The 12,519-nt window shown below is 44.9% G+C and overlaps 1 protein-coding gene across 2 annotated transcripts in view; it reads left to right on the forward strand.

The window, feature by feature from the left end:
- Positions 1-12,519, forward strand: part of TBC1D22B (TBC1 domain family member 22B) — a 74,476-nt gene that overhangs the window by 35,267 nt on the left and 26,690 nt on the right. For both annotated transcript variants that reach the window (XM_019986158.2, XM_070777898.1), the window contains one exon: positions 2,495-2,609. In XM_019986158.2, coding sequence (XP_019841717.1) covers positions 2,495-2,609 — 115 coding nt within the window. The remainder of the gene's footprint in view (positions 1-2,494; positions 2,610-12,519) is intronic.

Below are 12,519 nucleotides of genomic sequence, written 5' to 3' on the forward strand. Positions count from 1 at the left end.
GATCCCTCATACCTTAGCAGTAGCGTAAAGAAGGTTTTGAGGGTCATGCCATTGTTTTGCCTGTAAGAATCAGCTCAAAGGAAGGTAGAAACCCACTCAGGGTATCTTTGTGTCTCCCTTTCAGTTTCCCTTGGCTCAGCCCTACTTATTCCTCATTTTAACTTGAAGATGTTCAGATCTTTCACCTGTGCCTGCTTCCTTTAAATTCGGAGATAGGGCAAAGTACTTCGTTTAAAAGAATTCTCCAGGCAGTGGAACCGGCATACAGAGAAAGAAACTCAAACTGCAATCTTTCCAGTTTTCCTTGAATCACCTTTCCATCTAGGAGATTACAGTCATCATAAACAGAATAAATTGCCAGCCAGGGAGCAGAGAATTAAGTAACACTGAATATTGAGAGACTTGCTTTACAAACCTGAAAGATACTTGAGAAGAGTGAGAATTACCCACACTAGTAGCAGAGGCGTCTCAGAGGTAGAGAGGCTTGTCCCAGACTTTTTCTGTAGTGAAGACTCCATGGTCTCCGCAAGTCATCAGGCGTGGTGCTCTTCCATTTCCATCTCTTTAGCATTTCCACTTGCATGGCGTGAGTATGTCTGCTTGTCCCATCCTTACTAGAGAGGGATTACTGCAGGTCTCCTGCTTCTGAATGGCTAGCTTCCCTGCCCTTACTCACCAGGGATGTGTGTATTTACGAGGAACTGATAGTTTGAAATAGAAGCGCTGATAAGTCCTTCAGAAGGGCTGACCTGGAGGAGCTTCTGATAGAGACATCCAGTCAGACACAGGCCACTGGAGGTGTGAGGAGACAGTGGGCAGGGAACTCTTGAGAGCTTCCTGAACATGGTGGGTCTAGCTTGAGCCCTAGTTTCAAGGGAGGGAGGAGGGCGTTTAGCAGCAGAGGAAAGAATGTCAGAGGGGCCCCATTGGAATGTTGGGCCTGACTCAGATGAGGATGCCACGCCCTTCCCCTCAGCCCCAGGGAGCAAGCAGGCCCCTCTAGGGGAGGCAGAGAGGCCAGCTCCTTCCAGACAGGGCCATGCTCACACTGCCTGCTAGGACAGGAGTGTTGACGATGGGAGTCTTTGTCGGCTGGCTTGGCCAGCTAGAGGGCAGACTCAGCACGGGATTTGGGCTGGGAAACATCCTTTGTTGTGTTGCTAGATTCTCCACGTTTCTCCTACACTAGCTAACCAACTCCAAAACCATACAACCATCTCTTTTTCACTTTTCTCCTTGGGATGTTTTTGCTCCCTTGCGCCTGACCTCCGGGAGGCCTCTTTAGTCTGCCTGTAGAGCTGACTGATGGGGCTCCGCAGAGTACAGGTGTGGTGGAGGCCCCCGCATTTCCTGTCCCCCCTGCACGTGGTGATTGTCACCTCTGTCATCCCTCTGGTGTGCTCCAGAGACAGGAGACAGTCCAGTTAGAGCCAGTCTGAGGGATGTGTTGGGCCCAGGAGCTGTGGTCAGCAGGCTGAAGCCAGGATGGGTGCCAGCAGGCTGAGAGGAGACAGGAAGCCCTGAGCGTCTAGTGAAAGCGGACAGGAGGGTAAGAGAAAGGAACGGTCGGGACTCTGTAAAGGGATCCTAAGGGTCTTTTCTTTCTCTCCAGACTAAGCCTCTGGCTTCTTGTGGCTAATATACTTAACCACAGAGGCTTTCCCAGCTGTAGGATTTGGTTCATTTGACTTCCTATCCCCAGCGAACGTCCGGGTTGCATCCTGATATGTGAGATGACTTCCTGCATGTATTATTGTCTGTCACTGGTTCCTAGTCAGGCTGGGTTAGAAGTAAATCCAGATCTAGATTTCTTTCCGTCTCAGCAGGGAGAAAGAAGAGTGTGGTAGAGAAGAGATTTCCTCTCTATGTACTGTAATGAGCAAAAGAGATTTGGAAAATGTATCAGAACTTAGATATTCCGATATCTTGCTCCTGGAAATAGAGAAACAGCATCTACAAATGAGCACGGTGGCCTGAATTAATGACATCCATAGCAACCCTTTCCCTAAGCCACCCATGTCACTCTCCTTTCTGTTTCCCAAATTCATATCACGATGACTAGATACTAGAAAGAGAAGTAAAGGGCAAGAAGTACCTGTTGTTGTTGTTGTTTTTTAGTTGCTGTGCTAAGTCATATCCGACTCTTTAGCAACCCCATAGACTATAGCCTCACAGGCTCCTCTGCCCATGGGATTTCCCAGGCAAGAATACTGGAGTGGGTTGCCATTCCCTTCTCCAGGGGATCTTCCCAACCCAGGGATCGAACCTGCATTTCCTGCATTGGTGGATGGATTCTTTACCAAACCCTGTTAAAAGCAATTTGTATCTTCAAAACTTTCTGTATTTACAGACTTCCTTTGTCCCACAGTAATTTTTAAATTTTTCCTGCAAATTCTGCGGCAGTGCTGAGTTAAATTGTGAGGGCGGTAAACGGAGGGAGGGAGAGTATCCTCATGATTTAATGTCCTGACATCTTTCTTTCTCATTTTCCTAGATCTTCGAAAGAATTCTATTTATTTGGGCCATCCGACACCCTGCCAGTGGGTATGTCCAGGGAATTAATGACCTGGTCACTCCGTTCTTTGTCGTCTTCCTCTCAGAATATGTGGGTAAGAAGCATGAGTACCAAGTTGAGCAAGCTATTGCTCTTTTTTTATCTGTGGTCTATTTGTTTTTCCCAAGAGTGCAGCCAGTGGGCACATCTTGCTAAAAAAAGAGATAGTGGCTTTAGAATACACAGCTGAACCTGTTTTAACAGCAACAGCAGCCTGGAATTTATCCCTCGAGATGGTCACAGATCTCACCTAAAAGACCTGCTTTGCCACAAGAACGGCCAAGTTGACATATTTATGTTCCACCATAAACAGATGGTTTGATGTTTTATCTGAGGTTCTTTTAGGATTATTTTGAACTTGGCTGTAACACAGGCCCTCATCTGTGAAAGCTGGAATTTCAGATTATACATCAGGCTTCCATGTTTTAGTTCTCATGCCGTATCTTAGAACAGGGTACGGGCCTGCAGAGGAGGCAGGGTGGTGCCAGGTTCCAGCTCACGTGGGAGGTGATGAAATGGGCCAAGGAGAGCTCCAGGACCTTGGTTTCTCCCACTTCTTTCTTCACCCCTTACCTCACTGGGTTCTTGTCACTTTTTTTTTTTATAAGGAAGATGGTTCTTTTTAAAAAGTTCATTAATTTATGGCTGCACTGGGCCTGCATTGCTGCTTGTGCGCTTTCTCTCATTGCAGCAAGTGGGGCTACTGTCCAGTTGTGCTGCACAGGCTTCTCACTTCAGAAGCTTGTGTTGTTGCAGAGCACGGGCTCTCGAGCACGAGGGGCTTCAGTAGTTGTGGCGTGTGGACTCAGCATGCGGCTCGTGGGCTCTAGAGTGCAGGCTCAGCAGTTGTGGCTCATGGGCTGAGTTGCCCCATGGCACGTGGAATCTTCCAGGACCAGGAATCAAATGCATGTCCCCTCCAGTGGCAGGTAGATTCTTAACCGCTGGACCATCAAGGAAGTCCCTGGCAGTTAGGTTTTCTTACAGTGCCAGCTCTGTAAGAGCTACTCTGGCCATGCCTGAATCAGGCAGTCTCAAAAGGCATTGAGGATTCTCTGCTTCTCCTGTTGGATTAAGATTCCCTTCATCTCTTGTTGTTTTGAAGAAAGTTTTCTATTTTGTCTCAGGTTCAAAGGATTTGTTAACAAAAGAAGCCACTCGTTATATTCAAATAAACAATATCAGTATTTATTAGGCTTCCCTGGTAGCTCAGCTGGTAAAGATTCCGCCTGCAATGCAGGAGACCCTGGTTTGATTCCTGGGGCGGGAAGATCCCCTGGAGAAGGGTTAGGCTACCTACACCAGTATTCTTGGGCTTCCCTGGTGTTTCAGCTGGTAAAGAATCTGCCTGCTATGAGGGAGGCCTGGGTTCAATCCCTGGGTTGGGAAGATCCCCTGGAGAAGGGAACGGTTACCCACTCCAGTATTCTGGCCTGGAGAATTCCATGAACTGTATAGTCCATGAGGTTGCAAAGAGTCGGACATGATTGAGTGCCTTTCACTCTCAATATTTATTAGAGAATTATGTCACTTACTTTCAATATTCTAACATTAAAAGAAAAGAGAAATAGAAACGGCAGAGGATACATCATCAAATTGAGTTTTGACCAACATCCATAAACTCAAACAGCCCTGGAAATCCTGTGTCACAGCACATCTGGAGTCCCAATTTGGCAAAGGTCCAGGCAGCATATCCCCTCCACGGTGAGACTTCAAAAATTGCAGTTCGGGGTTCCGCTTATAATCCCAGGATGCAAACTGATATCATCAATCTGTGAACAAATTGCAGCTCTTATTTCATTTTAATGCTGTTTGTTTTGTCATGTAAAACTTGGAATGTCATTAAGCCTGGGGCTTGGTTGGCCAGACCCCTTCCATGGGCTCAACAGTCTCAAAATTCAGCCCCTATCTTATCTCTGGTGCTGCCAGGCTTGCACTCACAGCAAGCAGTCAGGGCTGTGTCCAGGCAGGATAGACGCAAGGTCAGAGGCCTGCTCTGCTTTGTCTCTGAAGCCAAACAGGACTGTTTAATTTCCCTAACACTTGTGCTTCAAGAGTCACAGGAAAACCCATCTGTCATATGGCCTGATGTTTTTGTTCTCTTAGTCAGTCAAAGAGAAGTTCATGTGGGAATCAGAATGTGGGAAAGGATGTTAGGAAACTATCCGTCTCCTCTGCCCCTTTTCTTGCCTCATTAGTGGCAGGGCTGGGACTAGAACCCTTCTCTTCAGGCCCTGGGGGTGGTAGGTAATGAGATGATGCCATCGCAGAGGGTAGGTCAGTCATGAGAAGGGGCTGGCATGGAGCCCCTTGGAGTGGGGGGCATGAGAGATGTCTCACTTGATCCTTCCCTTGCAGGTTTTCCGGTGGGACCAAAGGGATGGTGTTTTGGTCTTTCATGAGGCAGCTTTTTTTTTGTTTTGTTTTTATGACTCGAAAAAGAAGGCAACCAAATAATGTCATTCCTTGTTTCCCTTAAGTGACAGCAACCAGGGCAGAACTGGGAGTAAGGGTGGAAAGTCACACTCTTGTCCACACTGTTAAGTGACCTTAAGCAAAAGCATATAAATAAAGCTTTTGCTGGAGAACTTTTATTTTCCCCCCTTATCAATTGATCAGTTTTTGCAAGTGCCTTCATTCTGTGTGTTTAACTTAATTATAAAGAGCAGTGCAGCTGATGCTTTGGGATTTGATTCTTGCAGGAGTTCTTTTCTGAAATGGTATTAAAGGATGAGCCTTGTCGTCGTCGTTTAGTTGCTAAGTCGTGTCCGGACTCCTTTGTGACCCCATGGATTGTAGCTCATCAGTCTCTTCTGTCCATGGGATTTTCTACTGGAGTGGGTTGCCATTTCCTTCTCCAGGGGATCTTCCCGACCCAGCAATTGAACCCAAGTCTCCTGCATTGGCGGATGGAGTCCTTACCACTGAACCAGCAGGGGAGCCCAAGGTTGAGCCCAGGAAGATATTATTAATCCATTCATTAATCTACATTTGAGATCTAAGTGCTGGCATGCAGCCAGTTATTATGCCAGTTTAGGAAATCCTCAGCAGCTGCGGTTCTAGTTGGCTGTTAATTATCTTGTGAGCTGTCATTTGTTCTTTTTGTCCCCGATTCTCCTCCACCTTCTGTAGGCATCCATCCCGTTACTGCCCTAACACCGTCAGCCCCACCGTGCACTGCGCCTTTCTCTGATCGATATGACTGCATTCTGATCTGGGTGTTTGCTTTGTCAGCCCCACCTGCTGACCATTGCTCGCCCACAGCATTTACACAGCACAGTGTGGGCTTCTCTGCCCCTCCTCAGCAAGGAGGCCTTTCTGAGTAAGGCTGCAGTCAGCCTCACCTCTGCAGCAGCCTTCAGATGGGTCTTTGGTACCTCCTCCCAGAGCTAGGAAAGCATTTCCTAGCTAGGCCCATTCATGTTTTATGAAAGTTTTAATTATGTTACATTTCTAAACATATGTAAAAGTAGAAAAAAATAATACCATAAATCCTCATACACTTGCCACCCAACTTCACACCTCTGTCAATTCTTTACTCGCTTATCTTTGTGAGTAAGCAGATCTCAATGTAAAGCAATGTATAATTTCATCCATAAATATTTCCATATGTGTCAGTTGAAGATCATGATTAAAGAAACTCACAGCCACAATGTAATTATTATGTCTAAGAAGTTATAATAGTTCCTTAATATAGTCTGATATACAGCAGTATTCAAATTTTCTAGATTCCCATAAATATATTTAACATTTTGTTTGAATCAAGGTTCAGATCAGGTCCACACATTCTACTGGTTTGTTGATATGTCTCTTAAGTCTCAATCTATCAATTCCCATCCATCTTTCTTATTTTCCCAGTTTTCAAACTGGGACTTTGCCATGCCAACCAGTAATATTACCATAATTTTTAAAACACTTGACCATTTGCAAAGTACTTTGACCTTATTTCCTTTAGTAACCCCCAGTATCTCTTTAAAGTAGATATATGAACCCATTTTACAAGTGAGAAATCGAAGACAGAGATTTAATGAGCTTCCCGAACTCAAACCTCCATCTTTTGACCTGAATGGTTGTGCTCTTTGGGCTTCCCTGGAGGCCCAGCGGTAAAGAATCCACCTGCATTCCTGGAGACGTGGGTTCCATCCCTGGGTTGGGAAGATCTCCTGGAGAAGGGAAAGGTGACCCACTCCAGTATTCTGGCCTGGAGAACCCCATGGGCTCTATAGTCCATGGGTCGCAGAGTCAGACATGACTGAGCGGCTTTGACTTTCATCTGTGCTCTTTATATGACTTGGTGGCGTCGCAGTCTAGATGGATCTTCTCCATTCTCTGCTGCAAAGCACATTTCTTGTTACTCCTTGCCTCAAACAAAAAACCAAAATAAGCAACAAATTACAGTAGAAGTACTTGCTTGTTTAAAAAACAAGATCAAAACAATAAAGAAGTGTTGTTACCTCACCCCTACCCTCCACCACAAGAGATAACACCCTTTGATGTGTATTTTTCCAACCCTTTTCCTTTGTGAGAACAGACCTCCATGTGTTATTTTTCTTTGTTTTGCCCAGAAAAATAGAATCGGACTATCCATACGCTTCTCAGTCTTTCTTGCTTTCACTCACAAGTATCTGGCCAGCTTTCCAGGTTCAGACATACAGGTCTGTGTCGTCATTTTCAGCAATTCCATCTATTTTCATTTAGCTTTACTATAGTGTAGTGAACAGTTCTTTTATAGTAGGGCATTTAAATGATCTATAATTTTTAGCCATTATAGATAACATTTTAATGAATATCCTTATGCATATTTTCTTATCCTTTGTCTTGAAATACATGATTTTCTGAAAGAGCATCCATAGAAGTGAAACTGCTAGTCCTAAAAGCAGGCCAAATAGATACTACTGCCTTACACTGCAGAGAGGCTTATGGCATCTTGTGCTCCAGCCACTGATGCTTAGGTGCGCTTTTCTTCACATCCTTTTTTTTTTTTTTTTTCTTCACATCCTTGTTAGCAAGTCTAATTGTGTTTCACCAGTCTGGCAGACAAACCACGGTTTGTGTTTCAGTTTTATTGCCACTTACTCATCAGCGAGGTGGTTTATCTTTTCTTTTGTGTATTAGCATTTGTTTCTTTTGTCATCTGCTTGTTCAGATATTTACACTTTTTTTTTTCTTCTGTTGTTCTGTTGGTCTCGTTTTTTAAGAGCTTTATGTGGATTAGATATACTCATTTTTCATCTGCTGTGTGTTGCTAGTATTCAACCTTTTTTGACACACCCACTCCATGGGAATTGTTTATGGTTCAACCTAGTATTTTTTTCTCTCCCAGACCATCATCTATCTTTTCAGCTTTTATTATGTCTCCTTATATAGCTCTTCCTAATTTTTATGTAGTCAAATCTGCCCATTCAGATTTAGGTGTCCATTCAGGTGTTTATTGAGCTCCTACTCTATGCCAGAGGATAGAGTGAGTAAGGTAACAGGTGTGCTCCCCCTTGTGGAGCATCCCATCTAGTGGGGACTTGAGGGGCTCACAAAGAAGTAGGTCATTGCAAAGCAGGACACAAAGGAAATACCTCCTCCTCTGTGGTTTCTAGATTTCGTATATTGCTTAGGAAGTTTTACCTTCCCCACCTCAATGTTACAAAGATACTCTTCCATGTTTTCTTTTAGTACTCTTGTGGCTCTGATTTTACATTTAGATTTTTAAATTCTATTCGTAAAATTTATTTTCTTTTACAGTGGGGTTGATATTTAAAGTTATTATTCCAACTGGATACTTCATTATTTATCACTGTTTATATGTAGTACATACTTTCTTCACTGGTGTGAAATCTCTCTTCATAATATAGTATAAATTCCTTTATTTACATGGTTTTGCTTATTTCTATTCCATTTATCTCCATTTCTATGCATCTTCCCAGGTGGCTCAGTGGTAAAGAATCTGCCTGCCAAAGCAGGAGACTCAAAAGATTCAGGTTCAATCCCTGAGTCAGGAAGACCCCCTGGAGTAGGAAATTGCAACCCACTCCGATATTCTTGCCTGAAAAATTCCATGGACAGCTGACGGGCTGCAGTCCATGGGGTCACAAAGAGTCAGACACAAATGAGCGCGCGCGTGCACACACACACACACACACACACACACACACACACACACACACTATGCATGTACCACACAACTTGGATATTTGAGCTTTAGAGGGTGTTTTATTATTATTTCAGGGCTGGTCTCTTTCATCATCCTTTTTAAAAAATTGTCTTGACTCTTCTTCCGGATAAACTTGCCAAGTTCAGGAAATAGGGAACCTACCTACTTCAGGAAGTAAGAAGAATTTTTATTGGAGGTGCAGTAATTTTACAAATTAGTTTTGTGGGGTTTCTTTGATAGCAGCTTACTGAGATGTCATTCATATATAATTCACCCATTTAACATGTACAATTCAGTAATTTTTAGTATATTTATAGAGTTTATAACCATCACCACAGTCAATTTTAGAACATTTTCATCAACCCCAAAAGAAACTCTGTACCCTATATCCATCAGTACCAAGCCCCCCCACCCCCTCTATTCCTACCTGCTCTTACTTTCTGTCTCTATTATTTGCCTTTTCTGGACATTTCATAAAAATGGAATCCTGTGATATGTGTATCTTTTGTGTCTAGTTTCTCTTATTTAGCTTGCTCTTGAGATTCATCCAGGTTGTAGCCTGTGTCAGTGCTTCGCTCCTTTTTATGGTCAAATAAGTATTCCATTGTATGAACATACCACATTTTATTTATTGGTTCATCAGTTGCTGGATATAAATTAAGCTTCAAAGAAACAAGGCATACAGACTTCTCTCCAGCCTCAAGGCCTTTCCTGAACACAGACTCAACATTGTTTGTGGCCTCCAAGAACAGTTCTCTTGTCTGAGTAACAATGCTGCTTTGCTCCCTTTCTCTAATAGTGCCGTATCCTAGGAAGGCAGCTGCTGTGAAAAGAGTTTTGTTATGACTGTCCCTACTACGGGAGGCCTCTGGGATCCTTCACCCGGGGAACAGGCCAGGCCGGTGGCCTTGTCATCCCAGGCAGGTGTCCCCAGGCAGCCTCGCCCACCGCCTCATCTCCCTGAGCTGTAGCACGGAGGATGTCCCCTAGTAGAGCTGTGGGACCCACAGGACCTTGTTTGGCCTGTCTCCTATCTCCTCTGCTATCTGTTCTCTATTACTTTTAAAAAACATTTTTGAAAATATGTATTTATTTATTTTTTGCCGCATCAGGCTCTAGAGCACACAGGCTCCATAGCTGAGGCGCACGGGCTTAGTTGCCCGCAACGCGTGGGATCTCAGCTCCCCGACCGGGGATCATGCTCATCCCGCAACGCGTGGGATCTCAGCTCCCCGACCGGGGATCATGCTCATCCCGCAACGCGTGGGATCTCAGCTCCCCGACCGGGGATCATGCTCATCCCGCAACGCGTGGGATCTCAGCTCCCCGACCGGGGATCATGCTCATCCCGCAACGCGTGGGATCTCAGCTCCCCGACCGGGGAGCATGCTCATCCCGCAACGCGTGGGATCTCAGCTCCCCGACCGGGGAGCATGCTCATCCCGCAACGCGTGGGATCTCAGCTCCCCGACCGGGGAGCATGCTCATCCCGCAACGCGTGGGATCTCAGCTCCCCGACCGGGGATCATGCTCATCCCGCAACGCGTGGGATCTCAGCTCCCCGACCGGGGATCATGCTCATCCCGCAACGCGTGGGATCTTAGCTCCCCGACCGGGGATCATGCTCATCCCGCAACGCGTGGGATCTTAGCTCCCTGACCGGGGATCATGCTCATCCCCTGCGTTGAAAGGCAGATTTTTAACCACTGGACCACAAGGGAAGTCCCTATTCTCCATTACTTTTATAAAGTAGCACCTGAGCTTGCTTCATGCTTCATATCATGTTTGTTGTAAAATAGCTGAAAATGGGGAGATCCGGTGACTGCCCTCTGTTGACAGAATTTTTCTGTACCTAACTTAGCGCCCACTCCCCCTCAGTTCCCGCTTTTTTTTTTTTTTTTTTGCCGAAACCCGCAGCTCACGTTGAAGTGGGTCCTCTGTGGATAAGCCGGCTGTGTCTGGGCCCAGCGGTGATAGTGCTGGAGGCTCACCCTCGGGGAAACACAGTCTCCGGACTGTGACCCCTGAGACAGTGAAATACCTCCGGACTCTCTCAAATCCTTTCGGACTTAGATGGCAGTATTGATCTAATTCAGAATATAATGTAATTGATAATATAGTCATCACCAAAATAAGCTGCATAACAGCAACTGTGTTCTGAATGAGGAGTTGTCTGGAAGAGAGGGATCCATGACATGTCCTATTTTCAAAAGAAGAGCAATGCCTGGTGATTTCTTTCATTGCAAAATGAAACAGTAACGAATAACTCTCCCCCTTCTCCTCTGCATGAGGTAGTATAGCAGGATTTTCATTTCAGGTTTTACTAAGAAGCACAGTAGCAATTAAAGTCCCAGAAGGGAAGTCTTAAAATCTCTGACTCATGTTCCCTGCATGACATGTATGCTCAGATATGTTACAGGTAACGCTCAAAACCCTTCAAGCTAGTCTTCAACAGTACGTGAACTGAGGACTTCCAGATGTACAAGCTGGATTTAGAAAACACAGAGGAACCAGAGATCAAATTGCCAGCGTCTATTGGAACATAGAAAAAGCAAGGGGATTCCAAATAAACATCTGCTTCATTGACTATACTAAACCCTGTGACTATGTGGATCACAACAAACTGTGGAAAATTCTTAAAGAGCTGGAAATACCAGACCACCTTACCTGTCTCCTGAGAAACTTGTATTCAGGTCAAGAAGCAGCAGTTAGAACCAGACGTGGATCGGCAGACTGGTTCAAAATTGGGAAAGGAGTACAACTAGGCTATATATTATCACCCTGCTTATTTAACTTCTATGCAGAATATATCATGCAAAATGCTGGGCTGGAAGACTCACAGCTGGAATCAAGATTACTGGGAGAAATATCAATAACCTCAGATGTGCAGATGATACCACCCTAATGGCAGAAAGCAAAGAGGAACTAAAGAGCCTCTTGATGAGGGCAGAATAGGAGAGTGAAAAAAACTGCTTTAAAATTCAACATTCAAAAAACTAAGATCATGGCATCCAGTCCCATCACTTCATGACAAATAGATGGAGATAAAGTGGAAAAAGTAACAGATTTTCTTTTTCTTGGGCTCCACAATCACTGTGGATGGTGACTGCAGCCACAAAATTGAAAGATCCTTGCTCCTTGGAAGAAAAGCCATGACAAACCTGGATAGCGTATTAAAAAGTAGAGACATCACTTTGCCCACAGAACTCAAAGCTGTAGTTAATCTAGGAGTTATGTACAGATGTTAAGTATTGGACCATAAAGAAGGCCGAACTGTGGTGTTGGAGGAGACTCTTGAGAGTCCCGTGGACTGCAAGGAGATCCAACCAGTCCATCCTAAAGAAACTCAGTCCTGAATATGCATTGGAAGGACTGATGCTGAAGCTGAAGCTCAAGTACTTTGGCCACCTGATGCGAAGAACCATCTCATTGGAAAAGACCCTGATGCTGGGAAAGGTTGAGGGCCAGAGAAGGAGGCGGCAGAAGATGAGAAAGTTGGATGGCATCACTCAATGGACATGAGTTTGAGCAAACTCTGGGAAATAGGGAAGCCTGATGTGCCATATAGTTCATGGGGTCACGAAGAGTCAGACATGACTTAGGGACTGAACAACAATGACATGTCATAAATGACCGATTTGGATTAGCTTGGCTACTTTGACAGGGAGCCCCAAGTACCAGTACTGTAAGCAAGAGAGAAAAGTTTATTTCTCCCACATTAAAAGTCAGGAGGTGAGCAGTCCAAGGCTCCATGATATTAGGGATTCAGCCTCTCTCTGTTGTCCTGCCATTCTCAGTGTGTGTTTTCCTACTCATGATC

Source organism: Bos indicus, chromosome 23 (assembly GCF_029378745.1).
Source record: "Bos indicus isolate NIAB-ARS_2022 breed Sahiwal x Tharparkar chromosome 23, NIAB-ARS_B.indTharparkar_mat_pri_1.0, whole genome shotgun sequence".
In the NCBI taxonomy this organism is placed as follows: Eukaryota; Metazoa; Chordata; class Mammalia; order Artiodactyla; family Bovidae; genus Bos; species Bos indicus.